The 19,629-nt window shown below is 43.2% G+C and overlaps 3 protein-coding genes across 7 annotated transcripts; all 3 read left to right on the plus strand.

Annotated features, from left to right (window-relative positions):
- Positions 1 to 2,311: 2,311 nt before the first annotated feature.
- On the plus strand, positions 2,312 to 6,498 carry LOC112272047. The gene is made up of 3 exons (XM_024462593.1): positions 2,312 to 2,599; positions 5,023 to 5,066; positions 5,877 to 6,498. The coding sequence occupies exons 1-3, from the start codon at positions 2,329 to 2,331 to the stop codon at positions 5,955 to 5,957; spliced, it is 396 nt and encodes a 131-aa protein (XP_024318361.1). The 5' UTR covers positions 2,312 to 2,328; the 3' UTR covers positions 5,958 to 6,498.
- Positions 6,499 to 9,849: 3,351 nt separating this feature from the next.
- Positions 9,850 to 12,589, plus strand: LOC104581828. Of its 5 annotated transcripts, none has more exons than XM_010230589.3 (3): positions 9,850 to 11,353; positions 11,474 to 11,532; positions 11,842 to 12,000. In XM_010230589.3, exons 1-3 carry the CDS (start codon positions 10,100 to 10,102, stop codon positions 11,861 to 11,863), a joined length of 1,335 nt encoding a protein of 444 aa, XP_010228891.1. In that variant the 5' UTR covers positions 9,850 to 10,099; the 3' UTR covers positions 11,864 to 12,000. The 5 variants fall into 5 exon arrangements, 2 of the variants coding, with proteins under 2 accessions (XP_010228891.1, XP_010228890.1); XR_001405257.2 differs by having other exon boundaries at positions 9,851 to 11,353; positions 11,474 to 11,587; positions 11,842 to 11,983; XR_001405259.2 differs by having other exon boundaries at positions 9,851 to 11,353; positions 11,449 to 11,532; positions 11,842 to 11,913.
- Positions 12,356 to 17,917, plus strand: LOC100824768. The gene is made up of 9 exons (XM_014896334.2): positions 12,356 to 12,388; positions 12,474 to 12,602; positions 12,713 to 12,922; positions 13,633 to 13,762; positions 13,871 to 13,962; positions 14,035 to 14,261; positions 14,349 to 15,168; positions 15,261 to 15,416; positions 17,626 to 17,917. Exons 1-8 carry the CDS (start codon positions 12,356 to 12,358, stop codon positions 15,312 to 15,314), a joined length of 1,695 nt encoding a protein of 564 aa, XP_014751820.1. The 3' UTR covers positions 15,315 to 15,416; positions 17,626 to 17,917.
- Positions 17,918 to 19,629: the final 1,712 nt, after the last annotated feature.

The following is a 19,629-nucleotide window of genomic DNA, read 5'->3' on the forward strand; positions in this document are numbered from 1 at the left end:
GTTATTGTATCATCCAGTCAATAAACGTTAGCTGGATATAGCGTTAGCTTATTAGCCCATTCCATCATTGACTAAAAAAGTAAGTTATTGTTTTTCACCTTGTGGCCTTATATTTTTAATATTAACTTGTACCACTGAACTTTTTTTCCACCACTTAGAAGCAGAGCGGATTTTTTGCACCTGGATGCAATCGTACCCAAAATCTGAATAATCAGATTCTGTCTTCGGATTTGTACCGTTATATTTCCTTTGCAAATATAACACATCTTCTATACACTGCCATATACATGATGGTAGGCCCCACTCCCCACCTTCTGCCTTGTCCCTCCTCTCTCTCTTCGTCAAGTGTCGTTGCGCCACTCGCATTTGCATCCGGACCGTGCATTCCCTACTTCCTCAGCGTCGGTGGCGGGGATGGGACCAGGCATAGACGCAAACTGCTCGTGCTCGCCAATGGGCAGGGAGGCTCGTATGGGAGGAACGACGTCGGAGGAACTTCTCGCGCTCGTTGGTCATGGGCTCGCAAGCTTCCCGCTCGTTACCAACGGCTCGATAGTCGTGCTACCCGTCCCCCTCCTATCTCCCTTTCTCTCTACACGCTGCCGGTGATCAGGATGGCGCATCGCTGATCGGACCCAGGGCCACCCTTGATAGACAGAATCTGGACATGCCACCCGCCGTCGCCGCGGGATATTTCTGTCCTGCATCCCGTCCAACAGGCCGATGCCACGGGCTATGAGAGAGAGGGAGAGGAGGAGGGCAACACAGGGTGGGGAGAGAGACCAAGAGAGAGCCGCCCCACGTGCTACGATTGCATTAAATACGAATACTTTTTTTATTCTTACAAAATATATATAGATACATGCTACTTCACTATTTAATATTTTCATGACATGTGAAGAAAAAAATGAATTATTAAAGTTGAAACGTCGTAACACATATTTCACGTAACATAGTATATTACGGTTGGCATCACAAAAACAAAATATTAACTTAATTATCAGTAATTATAACATATTGGGTCTATATAGGTCTTAAACCACTTTAAAATTTTATTTTAGCCCATCAAATATATTCCTACTACTTAATATTCTCATGATATCATGTGGTAGCATATATATCGTCTAACGCTAGACAAATAAATATTTGACTTAGTTAGCATATTGGACATACTACGAGCAGTGCTGCATGATTTATAGGACTAATACATTTTGAAATACAAACTATGACCAATCTCAATGCCCAACACATTGAGACGATTTAGAGATTTAGAGTGCGAATGCACACCGTCGCAAGCGGCATTTCCCAGGTATCATTTATGTAATCTAGTGTCCCTTTGTCTCTCCTTTTCTTTTCCCGCTCTCGCACAACTTCTCTTCTTTTCTCTCCAAATCATGTGTGGTATAAATCCAAATCACGCCACCCTGGAGTAAATATCTAGTCATCTCTCTCTCTCTCTCTAGGGAGTAGTATAATTTAGTAATAAATCCCCCACTTATTATGGATCAGAGGGAGTAATTAATTTCATGTAGTGAAACATGATCGATGAAATAGAACAGTTGAAATCACCATGGTTTCAACAGCGCCAAAATCTCCAAATGGCATGATATATTTAACGGACATTTAATTATCCCAAAACTGGATCACTCGACAATAATTGTGCATGCATGCCTAACACGAACATAGCACATCACGTACGTATAGCATATCTATGGCTCGGTGCTGCAGAAAAAACTTTAACGAATCTTACTCGCATGCATGGTGGTGCACTCGCGCATCGATTTGACAATGAATACATCCTAATTAGTCCACGTCCTTGTTTAGACGTCAGACGTGCACGGCTTCGATGCGGAACCATGTGTCTCATCAAAACGACGCGTACGGCCTTAGCGTGCGTCCTTGTTTAGACGTCAGACGTGCACGGCTTCGATGCGGAACCATGTGTCTCATCAAAACGACGCGTACGGCCTTAGCGTGCGTCCTTGTTTAGACGTCAGACGTGCACGGCTTCGATGCGGAACCATGTGTCTCATCAAAACGACGCGTACGACCTTAGCGTGCCGAGGCCCCGTGCACGCGAGAACGCACGAACGACCCGGCCACTCGTCCGCACGGCACCGGAATTCCCAACCTAATCGGTCCTCAGCTCGCAAGGAACGCACGTAACTAAAACAAATTTCTACGACTCTTAGATTCCAGATCCAACGTCCAAAATAATTGAGGTGACGTGGATCAACGAGGGTGTCATCTCGATGCCACTCTTTTTAGTATATAATAGAAATAGATTGCTAGAGCACAAGCGCCTGCTTTTTTTCTCGGAAGCAGTCGATGTGGAGAGCCGTCGATCTGTTCTGCGGAGATTCTTCTGTGTCCCTTTTGTTGCGTCGGACGAGCTCTGCTGGTGAGGCCATGGCCTGTCTCTTCCATTTCCAGCTTGTCCCGCACGGAGTAGCTCGGTGGAGAAAGGGGAAAGGAGATTTCGCTGCTTGCTTCTCGCCATTCTTCTTCCACCCTTCGTTTTCTCCAGCGAGATTCCTCCCCCTCCCCACTTTTGCAGCTCTGTGCGTATTTGGTTCTCCGGTCGGATTATCGCGCTCAGGTGAGTCCTTGTCTTCTTCCATCATCCATGTCTGCCGTTCGCTTGAGATTCTTAGCGTTCAGCTTTCTCGTAGTGTCCGTGTGCTCGTTGATGCTGGCTATGGTGCGGTTTTGAGCCCCTGGCGCGTTGATTTGTTTGTTCTATGGTGGGGAGCGGGAGCCCCGTGGTTGTTCGCAATGTTCTGTGTTCTGTTGGTTGAGTGCTTGTTTTGGATTAGATTCACAAATCGAGAAGCTAAGTGTGGAGTGTCGTTGTGCTGCTATGTTTTGGCTGCTGTTAGGTAGCCTGATAGGGAGGCTGCGAGAGGCTGGAACCCAGTTCAGTGAAGAATTGAAGGCTGACTGAAACTCTGCGCGGCTGCAGTTTGTTCAATGCTGATGAAGAGACTGACGATGTCTTTTTCCAGTTTGATGGTGCTGTTTGCAAAAGGGAGGGAATGTTGTGCCTGTCTGCTTTTGATTCTGTTCTGAGCTCTCAGGAGTAGTAGATTTTCTCTTTCTTATTGCTGTTAAAAGTTTGGCTGAAACCTTTGCTCGGTTCAGCTGACAGGCTCGAGCCTGTGAATTTGTAGACACTTTGGTTTCTCTAATGGAAACCGGAGAGGGAAAACCTCTCTTTTTTTTAAAAAAAAAAGGTAGCCTGATAGGATTTGTGCTCTGGTTTTTGGTTAGCTGCATCAAATCTGGGGGCGAGGTGGCAGTGGTATGCATCTTCTAACACCTGGAGCTTTTTGCTTGTGTTGTAATGGTAGATGGGGCAGTAGCTTCTTCGGGTTATGTCCAAATAACATTGGACTGGACTGATAAGCTTTTTTCAATCTCTTAGTGTTTCTCACTGCTAGTGCCCTTATATTAGATGTTTTTTAGTTTTAGGTATGGAGTAGTCCACAATGTTATTAGGCATCCTTCTGGTGAGTTTTTTAAATAATGTATCTTGGTTTGTTATACTAGATTGTGTCTATTGCCTTCCCGAGTGAATAATCGATTTTCTGTATAAATCATGTCAATTAGTTGTCCTCAAGCAGTCCTATTTTTAGATCTGTTGCCAGATCCATTTGTCCATTAGAACAAACAGTTCATATAGCAATATCAAGGACAGCCAGCGCCTGATAATTCATTGGAATCGCAGTTCATGTTTTTTTGGCAGTTGCACAACTTGTACTGTGCATTTCATTTTGTTTATACATTGCAATCGATTTTTTATATGATTTGTTAATTTATGATTAAGCGCAATTGCACTGTGTTTTTACAGAAATCGCAATTCTTTCTGTCACAACTGGTGTGTGTGTGTGGGGGGGGTGCTGTTTATATGCCATCAATTTTTTATATGATTTGTTAATTTCTGATTAAGCGCAATTGCACTGTGTTTCTACAGTAATTGCAATTCTTTTCTGTCATCTCATTGATGCGGTGCCATACAGAAGTGCAAGTTTTCTTTTGTCTAAGTGCAATTGCACTGCCTACTTTGAGTAATAGCATTTTTTTTTCTGACGCTACCGGGTTTGTCTATATGCCCTAACTTGGACAGTTTTTGTCATCTCATTGATGCAGTGCCATACAGTAGTGCAAGTTTTCTTTTGTCTAAGCGCAATTGCACTGCCTACTTTGAGTAATCGCAATTCTTTCCGACGCATTTAGGGTGTTTAAATACGCTAACTTGAACATTTTTGTCCTCTTATTTGTGATGCTATGCCAAAACAATAGTGCAAGTTTTCTTTTGTCTAAGCGCAATTGCACTGCCTACATTGAGTAATTGCAATTCTTTCTGACGCAACTAGGGTGTTTAAATGCGCTAATTTGAACATTTTTGCCCTCTTATTTTTTATGCTATGCCAAAATAGTAGTGCAAGTTTTCTTTTGTCTAAGCGCAACTGCACTGCCTACTTTTAATAATCGCAATTCTTTCTTACGCAACTGGGGTGTTTAAATGCTCTAACTTGAACATTTTTGTCCTCTTATTTTTTGTGCTATGCCAAAACAGTAGTGCAAGTTGTACACTTGCTAAGAATTGCACTATTCATTCCCACGAAACATGTTATGCCCAAACAGTAGTGCAAGTTTGAAAATATTTTATGTTTTATGTTGGGTGTTTTATAGCTTACCTTATGTTGCTTGTAGGGGTTCTTATAGATTGACTTAGTGTTTGTAGCTTACCTTAGTTTTTTTTTGCCTGCTCTTGTCTTTACCCTTTGTAACATGCTGTGGTAGTCAGACGGAGAGTAATTATAGTGAGTCTTCAGCTCCGGGAGTTTTTTTATTCTGAAACTGAGCACTATCAGGCTGCACATTATTTTCTCTTCCTGACTAATGTAAGGGGCCATGTTTTTGTTGCATGTACTCTCAACCTGAGATTTTTTGTTCTTTGTTCTATGCTTCTAGGTGTTATATGTGCTCCAAACCTAACGTGTGTTTTTTTTTTGCTAGGGGTCATTTTATCTTGGATTAAAGTAAGGGTGTTAAAGTACCATGTATGTATTCTGGCTAAAAAGGCTTGTGTGACGTGTTTGAGTTAATGCCCTTAATCATACAGATTTTGTATGCTCACCTACTCCTATTCCAACTGCACCCAAATACAGATGGTTTCAGTTTGAATTGCATTTTTTTTGGAAATATGCAATAGCATCCGTATTAGATGTTTGAATGTTTTTCACCCATAATTCACTACCCATTATTGGTTTGAAGTAGCAAGTATGCTTTCTGGTCATATGTTTTTGTATGGTTTTTGATTAGTCCTGACCTTTAATCTTTTTGAAGCCTCACCTACCAGTACTGACTATGCAGTTGAAAATATTCTATATCACTTCAATTTCAAATTCAAATGTCTTTGTTTTGTTCTTAATCTTTTTAGTCTTTTTGAAGCTATGTTCGGGCATTTTCAGGCGATTTTTTTATGGGGGTTGCTGTTGTTTGTGATAACAAAAACATGTTACACCTAGATGTTAATCTGATATTTCTTGGCTTCCATTAGTTTTGTGTTATATGGCTTATACAAGATGTGACTGTTTTTTGGGTAATTACCAGGCGCCTGATTCCCACAGAAACAACAGGTGACTGTTTTGAGAACACATAACAGGCGCCTGGTTTACTTCCTCAAAACAGGCGACTGATATATGTACTCAAATCAGGCGCCTACCCAATAGACAGTCCCGCTGTTTAATGCTTTGGTTCTATCTCTTCCTCTCTCTGCGCTCATTTGTTCTCATCCGGTTGGTTTCTCGTTGGTTGCTCCGCCTCTCGCTACTGTTGATCGAGTTTCTGTTCGCCGGTGCTGTTGATAGCTCTGGTTGCTTCTTCCGCTGCGATGGCGGGTGTGGGATGAGGATTCAGATTCAGAGGATCGTGTGTTTCATGAAGACTAGATGGAAACGATTGAAAGCGCTATTGATTCTGTGTATTCATTGGCAATTGACCATTTCAAGAAATATGATGGCCGTGTTATTCACGACGACAGTTTCAATGACCTACTGCACACACGCAGAGAGCTGAAGGCAAGTCAGTTTTGGAGCGATATGCTGGAACAGTCCCGTGACTCACTGCGTACCTCACTAGACAAGCAAGTAGCATCGCAAGATTGAGTCAAAGCAGATCTTGTATCACTTTCTCGCGCTCATGGAGATATTCTATCTGTTAGAGTTCTCTGCCTGACAGTCCAACCGCTACGATTCAGTATACAGGATCATAGGTCCCTGCATCTGGCCTGGAGAAACTCTCCTCGGAGTTGGTTGCCATTGTCAAGAAGATGTATGTGGCCACATAAATATTATGTGACATACTCTGAAATCACCACTTCTTTAGATTATTTGCTTTTTGATGAAATGTCTGTGTACTGTCGGTTGCTCCATGCCTTGATGTAAATATGATGTAACATATTCCTAGATCACAGCTTCTTTAGACTTGTTTCGTTTGCCTGTCATATATATCTTCTGCCAATAACCTGATGCTGAGGAGCAGAATCAGCAGCAGCAACAGAGGCAGAAGTCAGGAGCTAATAATCAGCACCAAGGAAACAGACACAATAAATAGAGGATCAATGAGGAGGAGCCTACTCAACCTATGGATCCTAAATACAAAGAGTTGATTTGCTTTAATTGTGGAGGACCAGGACATTATGTGGGAAACTATGTTAAACCAAAGCTCTGCTTTCTTTGTAGCATACCTGGCCATCATATGGACAATTGCCTGGCTTGGGGGAGAGAAATTCCTATGGCACATTTTGTTGAAAGTTCTAATGGAGGGTTAGGATTTTTTTCACATCAATGTAGATGATAAAGCTTCTACAAAATGGCTAAATATGGGCAACTATGGAGTCAATAGCTGTCACTCATGGGAACATATCTGTCAAGGACCTAGAGGAGTGTATGGCAATCACTTGGGATGCCTCCTGGCCTTGGCACGTTAGACAATTGGAGGAGAAAAGTTTTCTGGTAAGATTCCCTCCTACCAAAAAGGTGACTGACCTGGTAGGACTGCCCTCAATCAACTTAAGGGAGGGGGGGGGGGTGAGAATGAAAGAGTTACTATCAAAATTCTGCCTTGGGATGGAGATCTCCCAGAACTGGGTGAACTAACAGAAATCTGGCTACAGATCAATGGAATCCCACCTAAATGGTGCACCTGGAAAGTTATTACACAAGTGTTTAAATGTTTTGGTTTGCTTCTGGATGTAGACTGGAATGAAATCTTCAAATCTATGTATGCTACAGTTAGGGTTAAATTGGCTGTGAGAAACCTTGCTAAAATTCCACCTGCAAGAATGGTTGTAATGAAGAAGAAGTTCTATCCGTTACAGTTTACTGTAGAATGGGAAGGAGTGGACATTGACAGAGTGATGGGTCTGAAAGATAAAGATTATAATGGAGATGATGATTATGAAGATGACAACATTATGGATGATGAAATACAAGACTTGGAGAAAAATAGAGACACTCTGATGAAGAACCATGAGAAATCTGATCCTAAGGGCACAAAAATTGTTAACGGAGGTTCCAAATCGGCACCTCCAAAAACCAATTATTGCCAGGTCACTCAACCACTCATTAATGCTAGCCTGGTTGAATCAGAAGATGAGGAAGAGAGTGGTGATTGTAATTTAGATAATCCTCAGCATGAATCAGAAGATGAGGAAGAGAGTGGTGATTGCAATTTTTCAGCTGGAGTGTTGTTGAGTTATCTATAGAAAATGTGTCAAAGTAATATGCTATGGACTACGTGCCTGTAAACTAATGTCAAGCAGGAATTTTGAGAAACCAAAATATGGACAAACAATGGCTTAAGAGACTTTGTACTGGCAACTGAATAGCTACATCATATAATTCTATAACATTTCAAGGAAAGGACATCAGTGTATATGGACCTGTCAAAACTTTAGATTAGGAGTGTCTTTCCTTTCAGCATCGTTCAGCGTGAAGGGATGCCTTGCCTATTTCGCCGGTGATACTTGATACTGTAGTTGACATGTACTTTTTCTCTGACATAAAGATAAACAAAAAAGAGTAAATTTCACAGGACCACACTTTTTGTGGGAGTGGTCTCACAAAACCACAGTTGTTGCTAACAGTCTCATAAAACCACAACTCTTGGGACAGGGAGTCTCAGAAAACCCTAATCTCAATGATTAAGCGGTTTGATGGTGTTTCTGACGACTCGGGTCCACAAGTCAGTTGCCACGTCAGCCATCCCGACCCGTCTCCAATGCCACCTGAGCGCACAAGTCAATTGCCACGTCAGCTTCTCCCCGACCCGTATTCAATGCCACAGCCCACAAGTAAGTTGCCGCGTCAGCCTCCTCGACCCGTCTCATAATGCCACGTTGTGGGCCCGGGTCGTCAGAAACACCATCAAGCCGCTTAATCATCGAGATTAGGGTTTTTTTAGACTCTGCACCAAGAATTGTGATTTTGTGAGACTGTTAGCAACAACTGTGGTTTTGTGAGACCACTGCCACAAAATTAATGACCTACAAGTGGTGAAAGCGATTGTTTAGTTGTAAAGATCCAAACTTTGTGGGAAAAGAAGAGATTTCATTTTTGCAGAAAATCAAGCATCAGAAAGCCTCAACCAAAATCAGCACCAAATTTGCGATTGCGTAAGCATATAAGCGAGCAGAGAAAATTGGCAAAGGAAAAAAAACAAGAACCACAGGATTCTGACCCGAATCAGGAAAGAAAAACACCACTTAGATTCAACCCTGGGCAAGCTAGTGAGCGGCGCTAGGAGGATATGCGGCGCAGACGACCGACGGAGACGCCACGAGGCCAAGGGTGGCGGTGTTCGCGGTGGTGGCGAGGGAGGCAGATCTTGACGGCATCGGGAGAGAGTCGCGGAGCAGGAGGAGTCGGTGATGGAGCGGCGGCACCGTCTGCTGGTCGCGCCTTCGACGTTACGAGGCGAAGGGCGAGGAGGCCATGAAGCGGCGGCGGTTTCATGGGAAGATGGGTCGGGGAGAGGAGTTTTTGTGTACAAGGAGAGGAGTTTCTGTTCCAGTTTTTTCGTTCGTGGGCTCGTGGGGAGGGAGTCGGGACCTGGGAGAGCCATCTCGGAGGCGGTGGCATCGATGTAATTTGGATGAAAATGACGTACGAACGACGTACCAAACTCGAAATTAAGTAGTAGTAAAGAAATATTGTGGATCCTACCTTAATGGGTCAAAACCTGACTTCCGTGTGGCCTAGCACAATGACTAATGTGGTTTGGTGGTCAACACATATGTAACATTGAGGGGCGACTCTCCTCACCTCCATATTTTAGATTTTTTTTAAGAAAAATGTTGATCGGGCTGTACTGGGCTAGTCCAGCCCGTGGACCTCGGTATGAAGCTCCGGCGAAAAAAAAAGAAAACTACCTTTCTTCGGGCCAGGTGCAAACGGGCCAAGCCTGCTGGGCTTTTTGGTATTTTCAAAAAAGAACGGCCCGATGGCCGGCCATTTGTACCGCGTCACTCGGGCTCCTCCCAATCCCAATCTCACTTGGGCCCCGTCGTTTCCTTAGACGTTCGGGATCGTTAGGTTTTGTCAGTTGCCGTCTCTTCTGATACTAAAAAAAAAGTTGCCGTCTCTTCTTGCGCCGCCGTTTTAGGGTCAGTTTAGTTTGGTTGCAAGAACCAGGTGGAATGTAATGAAACCGTGCTATTTTTGGAGACCGTTCTCGCGTTTGGTCAAAGTAACGAACAAGAATGGGATGGAACAAACCGGTCCCACTAAAAGGAATATTCTCCGTATACGCGGAACCGCTCGGTAAGTCGAAACGGCAGGTATCGATTCGTTCCTCCTCTCGCTCGCGCAGTCCCGTGACTCTCCTTCTCGTCTCCCCTCCTCACCTCACCTCCTCTCCCGAAACTCCCTCCCTCCCACGAAGCCATGGCGTGCACCTCCAGATCCGCGCGTTGCCCCACCGCGTGAACCCCATCTCGGCCAGATCCAGGGCGAGGCCGGAGGCGGACGGGCGAGGGGCGAGGCCTCGACCCCCAAATCGCAGTGCTGCCTTTCCCCTTCCTCAACCAACCATGGCCCCGTCGTGGGTTTTGCTCCCCCCGGAACTTCCGTTCACCCACGACGCGGGGCTATTCAGCGAGGCCAGCCAACAGTCAAAGGGCTGGATGAGCGAAGGAAGACCACCACGTCCTGAAGAGACGCGAGGAGCGATCACCGCATACCTAGAAAGCTTGAAACCCGATGCGCATTTCGCGGATCCACCGGAGATATCCTACATCCGTCTACTCCGGCCGACGGAATCCGTCCCACCCCTGTGCGGGGTCGTTGACTCAGCCTGGATCTCGAGCATAGACAAGCATCTGTTTGCCCTGTATGCCGGTCAATACCGGCCTGGCAGTGACATCTGTGCTAGAAATGGAGGTTATCTGATCTACGACGCCAGGAAGAACTCTCTCTCGCCGATTCCAGAAATCCCATACCACATGTCCCAGTCCGCCATCGGGTACGAAACGGCGGTTGTTGTGTCCTTCGATGGCGATGGCGCAGGTGAGGGAGCCGGCTATGTTCTTGCCGAACTGACGAAAAAAGAAAGGCTCAAGGAAGGCTCCGAAGCCGAACTCTTCTTGTGGCAGTCGTCTAGTCCAGGTTGGGTTAGTAAAATTGCTGTGCTGCCGCCCGAGGTTTGTTCGCCCACCACTGATTTCTGCGCCGACAAGTGCTTCTCATTTGGGGGCTTTCTCTGCTGGGTAGATCTCTCCAAAGGCATGCTGGTCTGTGAGTTGTGTAACTTGCAAGAAGACAACGATTTGAAGTTCCGTTATATTGCATTGCCTGATAATTGCCCCACTTATGATCTCTTCAGCCCTGAGAATCAAACGCTGCAGGTGCAAGAATTTCGTTCCATTGGGTGTGTTGGCGGCCAGATCAAGTTTGTTAGCGTGGATGATCAAGTTGGGCACCTGCCTGGGCACAAATTAGAGATGAATACATGGACTCTTTCTTCTGACCTTACAGAGTGGAAGGATGGCAAGATGTACAATCTTGGAAAGATCTGGGAGAATGGGACTCATTTGTTACATGGCATGCGGAAGCTAGCGCCTTCTCTTCCTTTCCTTAGCAAGCATGAAGACAACGTTGTTTATGTAGTCTTTAATGATATGAGGGTGGTGGGCAGTCATTTGGAGTGCAAAGGGCAGTACTTAGTCCGTATCGATATGAAGAATGATGATGTGAAGTTCTATCGGCAAACTACATACCGGATTCTGTCACAGCTCTTCACCTGTGAGATCGGTGCAGACCAACAGGGCTTATTGGAAGACCAACAGGTACAAACTGGATTTGGTTCGTGCTTTGAAGGACGCTAGTAGACTGCCGTTGAATAAATCTGACCGAATATTGTTGCAATGTACTGATGCCAAAGCGCTAATGCGGAACCTCGCTGACAGATCAGCGCAGGTCATGAATCTCAAGAGCCACTCGCGAAACCTGCTTGTGTTTATTTGAGGTGATGTCTTTGGTGGTTCAGTTACTGGAATAATGCTTATCTTGCAGCCGATCGGGTGAGGCTAGACTGTGTGTGGGTGCTAGGTGTCAGTATCTTCTTCTGCTCGAGTTTTTCTGGTTTGCTGTTTGTGTGCAACCTTAATAAGACCTCACTGTACATGTGCTTACCTGAAGACCCAGTCCTCTTAAAACTTGTGTATGATTTGAAGTTCATGAGTTGCACGAGCACAAACAGTCGCGTTGACTAGTTTTAATGTCTACAGTTGTTGTTTTTTTTGACGGAAATGCTTACAATTGTTTCATCCAACAGGAAGGTGATCCCCCAAAAGTGAAAGTTGAATTCGGAGGTGAACCACAGGAAAACAACCCTGCTAAATTAACAGCAATGGGACTTGCTATCAGCATGCCACCTGCATCCAGGTTCAATGAAAAGAGGAGACCAGGGGATGGTGATGACCAAACTTGTAATGCTGCAGCTCTTAGAAAAACAAAGATATAACCTGTAAGTCATTTCTTCTATTTTCAGTCTGAACATGGAAAATTAAGATTTAGTCATATAATTTTAACATTGCTTTGAATTCTTTGATTGATCGTCCTACTTTACCAAGTACAGAAAATTAAAACATTAGGCGTCAAGGACGAGCCACCCTCTTCCTTTTAACTTATGGCAAATTATTTCTTTGATTTTCTTACTGTTGGTACTGGAAACTGAAACTTTATATGTCCTGTCAATGCACGTAATTGTGCTCACAGTATCTAGGTCGCACTAAATTTAGTGTCTGTGATCACCCTAACTGAAGCTCCCACGTCACCAGAAATTAAGCATGCTGAAAGAAATACCCGTGCCTGTGCTCACAGTATCTATTAATATGCAAAAAATGCAGCCTTTACCAAAATAGTTGAGAAATACTGTATCTGACTTTCCCATTGCAATATTCATAGGCTTATGATTATGATGGCAATGAACAAGGAGCTGGTGGCCTGAGTAAGGCTGGTAAGGAAGTAAAAACGCTGGTCCACTGTAAAGCTGGACAAAGTGAATCTGATGACGATGAAGACGAAGACACTGATGTAGTGACCACCGCTCTTAAAACTTTCATATGTTCTTAAGTTCACGAGTTGTACGAGCTCAAGCTGTTTTGTTCACCTCTTTTCATGTTTACTCTTGTTTCGTCCAACAGGAAGATAAGTTGCCATCATCAGTACTTGCTCCAAAACTGAAAGAAGAATTTGAAAGTGTACCACAAGAAAACAAACCTCCCAAATTAACACCAAAAGGACTTGCTTTCCGCAATGCGCCTGCATCAAGGGTCAATGAAAAGAGGAGACTAGAGGATGATGATGCCCAACCTTCCAACGGTGCAGCTCTAAAAAAACCAAAGATAGAACCTGTAAGTCGTCTCTGCTATTTTCAGTCTGAACTTGTGAAAATTAAGATTAGTCATATAGTTTAACATTGCTTTGAATACTTTGGTCGATTGCCCTCCTGTTGGTACATGAAATTAAAACATTAGGTGTCAAGGAGGAGCCACCCCATTCCTTGGAACTTATTGCAAATTTGTCCACTCAATCTCCCTAGTGTTTAAACTTTTCCTATGATGAGATTATAAAGTTAATGTCAGCAGTGCTCATCTCTGTTCTGTTATTTCCACATTGTGTCAATGGCAGTCAGTTATACGCTTAGGGTGTTTCAAGCAGGCTCTGTGTGGGGGTAGGGGTCAAGAGCTTGATCCCTCTGCCACCAGCAGTAACAGGCAGTAACCCCATGGATGATGCAATGCGCCTTAGTCTTCTTTAGGGAAAAGTAGCAGGGGAGGCCGTGGCAACCATGATGGGTGGCAACATATATCTTAATATAATGAAGTGGATATTTACAGGGTTATATAGTATATACGGGTTCCGGCCACACGTTATCTAGCAAAGAACCTTAGTGTCATGATGTCTGTCATTATGTGTGGGAGGGGCACATACTTGCCCAGCTTATCACCTTATTCACTTGGATTAGGATACATGCTTGTCATGCTTTTCGTAGGTTATTTCTAATTTCTTATAGAGACCTAAGAAGTTGTCTAATCTTAATTTTTTGTGTGTACTGTTGCAGTTTACAGCGTGCCTGACATGTGGTGCCCGACTGTGTGATGATTTCGAAGCTATTCCTTTCACTAAGAATATAAGTCAGAATACAACTGGAGGTGAACAAATCTACAAAGGTGGTAGTCTTGACTCCGCAGGTGAGATTTTTTTTCTTGCTTCGTTGTAAATCTTGCTATTCGACATATGCAGATCCTAAACTTGCTTTGATGATCAATTTATTCTTTTTAAAACTTCTCCAACTATAGATCATGTCTGTACATCTGCTCTAAGCAGCAGCTCTGTTGATCCAGAAGTTGTTTTGTGCTCATGCCGAGGGTTTGATCCTGATGTTACTCAGGTCTGTCTGAACTTTTACTGCTTTTATAGAGGGTTTGTTTTGAGCTGAACATTTGACTTTTGGTTCTGACAGGTGTTTGTAGAGCTCTGCGGATCTAGATTACCATTTCAGGAGAACCTGACCGAATGGAGTGTAAAGCTGCTGATCAAGGCTGCTTCTGCCAGAGCAGGAGTTGAGTCAGATGATTTCTATGCAACATTATCTGGAAAAGTCTTAGAGCTGGAGAGACCACTTTCTTATTATCATATACGTCACAATAGTACGATCATAGTTCATCCTAAACTAAGGGGTGGTGTTAGGTACGTTATAAATTAAAATCCTTTTATTCAATGGAATATCAATTGATTAATTTATTATTTGGAGTACTAATGCTGTTGCTTTGGCAGGTACCAGACGTGGGATGATATTGTCAGTGCTGGTCCTCGTTACCACAGTGTGAATTTGCCGCCTGATTTAGTTTTAAATACCAATCGATTGACATCTACATCAGCATCAAAATCAGCACCAGCACCAGCACCAGCAGCAGTAGCAGCACCAGCAGCCGTAGCAGCACCAGCAGCAGCAACCACAGCGACCTTTCTTTCTGAGCATCTGCAACATCACACTAGGAAGGTATTGATAGGAATGTGTCAGAAACATTGTGCTGGCATTAGTTTCGGAGGTAATTTTACTTCGTCGCAAATCCTATTCCATGAGGGGCAAGTAAAATTCGACGGTTCAATTGTCCCAGTGCAATACAGTCAGGCTTCTGCCAAACTTGATTATGATCGACTTCACACCATATTCAGCGCTGATTTCTGTGATAACTCCAGTAAATCTTATCCACTCCATGTTCAGAACTTGCTCGATTTTCTGTGGGCTGTACCAGATGGCGCCAACCCAGACAGTGAGGATGTGGTAGCTTTTTTGACTAATCACCCTGCGGTTATATCTTACATGCAGAGAATATCTGTATGCCAGTTGCTTGATAACCTGTTCAGCAGGCTCAGTAATGTTGATCATAAAACTATCTACATGTTCCTTGGAAATCTTGGTGGCCCAAGGGGGTGGATCAATTTGGTCAGGAATGTTCGAGCAATGGATACGGTCTACACCTATGGTTGTACATTTGATCAGAAGGGAAATCCGACTCCTCCGCCGTACGGTGCTAATCGGGCACAGTGTCTACATTTCTCCAATAACTTCTTTAAACATGCCGGTCCACATGTTAGTATTAATCACATTTAGATATTTCTTCATAAAATATTTCCTTTTGTATTTTGGTGATAAACTAATTTGTATAATTTAATTTGGAATAGCTCAAAATGGAGGAGATAAGAGGCGGCATTTTCTCTGGCTATGGAATCCAATAAGTTCTTGGGTGGATTACTGGGAGATATTGCCGTCGAGCTGCAGAACAAGACACAACCCTGTACGGCAGGAATAAAGAATGTTACCACTTGTTTAAGAGACATGTAAGTTGTTAGCTATTGTGTTATTTCATTTTCTATATTAAGAAATTAATATATATATATATATATATATATATAGAAACTCTATTAGATACCCAGGGTGTAGAATAACTATTCTTCACCCTGGTCATTCTGACTAGCCGGACGACCGGACCAACCTGGCCACCCGACCGAGCGAGCGCCCCAGCGACGTAATTTTTTTAACCACTCAAAAAATAGCAATCCGGTGATTTATGAATCAACGTGACCAAGCAACAGAGCCTTCTGAACCACTCGATCGCTTGCCGTAATTTAAGGTCGTACTAGCTGACTAGCATCCTACGTTGTTATAAGCTGCAACGTAACTTTCTTATGTCTCATCCAAACACAGTGGACACTCCTCACAAATTATGCCCCCTGCTGCCTCAACGTAAACTTATTACGGTGCATGCAGATACCGAACGAGACGTGAGCTCGCTGCTGCTGCCTCAAACGTGCGCTCGCTACTACTACTCCGGCGTAAATTTGTTACGTTGCAAGCAGATACCGAGACGAGACGTGCGCTCGGTGCTACTACTCCTCGACGTAAATTTGTTACGTCGCATGCAGATTAATATTCATGGTCCGTGCGGCGGGGTCGTGTGGCGCGGTGCGGGGCGGTCGCTCCAGCAAACCTGGCGCGGGTGCAGAATATTATTCTGCACCCAGGGAGTCAAATAGCGCCTATATATATATATATATATGTATGTATGTACTATCTGCAGCCTGGGAAAGAACGTTGTTAGTTGTACGGTTTAGAAGACCACAGGTAAGATCTATTGATCAATTGTTTAAATTTTGCTGAAAGATTTTGGTCTTGTTTGTCCTGTATGGTTGAATTCATAAAGATTTTCCTCATTTGAGATCCTAAGTGAAAAGTAATGAAAATCTTTTATCTTAAATGCGCTCTGAGGGGCATCAACATGTCCTATTGATCACTTGTTTAAATTTGCTGAAAGATTTTGGTCTTGTTTGTCCAGTATGGATGAATTGATAAAGATTTCTTTTCATTCGTGATCCCAAGTGAAAAGTAATGAAAATCTTTATCTTAAGTGCGCTCTGAAGAGCATCAACCTGTTTGAGCACCTTTTCAGTAGCATAGTTTCCATCTTTAATGCATGCAGTCACAACTGCTCCCTCCGTTTGTAAATAGTACTCCCTCCGTCCCATATTTAAGTGACTCAAATTTGCCCAAATATGGATGTATCTATTCCCAAAAAGCGTCTAATACATGTATGGGACGGAGGGAGTACAACATTTATGTTTGTCTTAAGTCAAACTTCTCTAAGTTCGACCAATCTTTTAGACAAATATACCAAGACTTACGACACCAAATTAGTTTCATTTTATCCATAATGAAATATATATATTCATATTGTCTTTATTTGATATCGTAGATCTGTATATTTTTATATACCAAGTCAAACTTCAACTTCACTAAGTTTGACTTAGGATAAAGCTAAATGTACTACTCCCTCCGTCCAAAAAAGATGTCTCAAGTTTGTCAAAATTTGGATGTATCTAGACATGACTTAGTGTATAGATGCATTCAAATTTAGTCAAAGTTGAGACATCCTTTGTTGGACGGAGGGAACTACTACTATTGAGAAACGCTTGGAGTATAAGTTTATGTATGCTCAGTGACTACGTCTGGTGTGAAGTTTGGTTTAGGATACACTATATGTACTACTCCCCTGTTCCAAAATGCAGGGCGCATAAGTTTTACTGACTGTCAAATTTCCTAAAGCTTGACCAAACTTACAGCAAAAAATGTCAACATATGAAAATATATTTCACAATAGATGTAATCGTCTTCATTTGGCACCGTAGATGTTGATGTTTATTGCTTCATATATTGAACATCCATCATTATAGCTAAGTGGGCCAATGTACTTTCAAGCTCATGCATTTATAACTTTTTGAAGGACGCTAGGCTGCATTTTCAGTTTGTAATACTTATTGTTGTGCCCTTTATGAATATGTTGAGACATTTGGTGCTGTGAAATGTCACTCCGTGTGAAATTGTATGAATGTGTGCTCTTGTGATGTGGTTTCTGAAACAGTAAAAGGTTCTAGAGTATTTCTGATGTATAAAATGTTCATGATTGCACAGACTGCTGTTGAATAAATTTGACCGAATGTTGTTGCAACGTACTGATGCCAAAGTGCTAATGCACACTCTTGCTGACTACAGATCTGCGCAGGCCATGAATCTCTAGAGCCACTCGGTGTGTTTATTTGAGGTGATACTGGAGTAATACTTATCTTCTGCTTGAGTTGTTCTGGTTGCTGTTTGTCCGAAACCTTACTAAGACCTCACTTTACATGTGCTTACCTGAAGAAGAGCGTTGCTGCTGTTGGTTTATGTTTCTCAAACTGTCTTGCTGTGCCGTTAAGTTAACTGCATTAATTTGAAAAGCTATTATTGTGTTATCTGCTTATTAGTAAAGATGTGAAGACCCCATACGAGGTTTTGTTTTGTTCAATTGCGTGTTGTGAGTTTCCCATGGTTTGCTGGAGTCGCTACTTTCTGGCTCAGGCTCAGACCATGTGGTGTTCGTTGGTGAGACGGCGGTGGTGAAAAGCGTGCCACACTTTAGGAGTAAACAAAGAGTGAATACCATTTTTTCTCCTTATTTTTACTTTTGTGACACAATCTGTCTCATTTAACAAAATTTTGACAAATTTATCCCATATAAACAAACTTGCGTCACAAATTACCTCGATTAGCGTACTCTCTATTTTTCCTAAACTGACAGGCTGGGCCTGCATGTAAGGCGTATGTCTTCCCCGCCTCGGCTTCTTCGATCTCTACCTCTCTGCAACCCGTAGCCAAGGACACTCGGCACTTGCCGTACCGAACTGTAGCTGCCTCACTCGGTCAATGGTGCACCTCAACTTCCTCCAATATCTACTGCGATGCTTTACAACTGCCGGACAGCCTGTGTGGCTGTGGAAGATCCAATCTCTTCAGAGCCTTGACATCTGTGATTTGCCGAAATTGGCTGGCCTTCTTGCATCACTACAGCACCTCACCTCTGTCCAAGATTGAAAATATGTTGCTTTAATGCTCGTGTGGTGCTCCCTGAGTGGTTGGGAGAGATCTCTGCTTTTCGACGGTTTAAGGTTGAGACATGCCGTAGCCTTGGCCAACTCCATACAACAACGGCTCACTGTTCTGCAAGACAGGATATCGTTCGGTGTCCCGAGCTTCGGAAGCGTTACAGGAAAGGCGACCGGCTGGATCGGGACCGCATCTCCATATACCCCGGGTGGACGTTCAGAGGTCATGAGGACTAATGCACAGTGGCGTTACAGGAAAGAAGATTTGAAAATTAAGTCCTTGCTTTTCTTTATAGTGTAGTATGTGTAATTTTTCTGGCCCCCCATATAAATATTTCCTGGAGCGCGGGCGGTCGGGACAATCCTTCAACGCGACCGGCCGCATTAGACAACACCTCGGGTCACGAGTACCCGATTCAAACCGAGTCGGCCGGTATACTGGTGTTAATTCACAGTTTGGCATATAAAGTAGCCAACTCTCTCTCGAGTGTGGTTTGATGTTACAAAATGCACTTGATTTCGTTAGTCCACAAGAGGATAAACTCGGCGCAGCTACCAACGCTACAAATAAGCCATGTGATGACAAAGAAAATGTTGATCCGAATCTTCAACAAAAAATGAGTTTTTTGTGCGGCAAAACTCAAGAAAAAAGAGGATTGATAAAAACAATTAAAAAAAAAGAAAACTTGGCTTGACAAGTTACTCAAGGAGAAACGCAAGCCCAACAAAGTTGTTGCATCCGAAAACAAAAGAGCAAAGGTATGTTACAATATGATATACCTTCTCCATTCATTCCTAAACTACCAACTAGTATTTTTTTCTTTTTTTGCAACAGACAATTCTTTTATTGGCAGCAACAAAAGAAACGTGATGATGTAGAGCCTCAAGCAGGAGTGGAGAAACTTCGGGAGTGCAATGCCATGATCAGTTAACACACAGCTCCTAACAGCCCCTCCTTGAGATGATGATATTTATGATGATCTGTTCTAGGGTGACAAGCTTGCTAGATAGTAGTTCGGACAGTGTTGACTAGTATTTTTGACAGCGTTGCCTATATTATTTTGGATTTTTGAGGCTAACTATAGTCTTTTGTAGCCTAAGTGTACAAGTAAACCGGCCAAATATGTTTACTTGA

The sequence above is a fragment of the Brachypodium distachyon genome, chromosome 1 (genome assembly GCF_000005505.3).
Source record: "Brachypodium distachyon strain Bd21 chromosome 1, Brachypodium_distachyon_v3.0, whole genome shotgun sequence".
Taxonomy (NCBI): Eukaryota; Viridiplantae; Streptophyta; class Magnoliopsida; order Poales; family Poaceae; genus Brachypodium; species Brachypodium distachyon.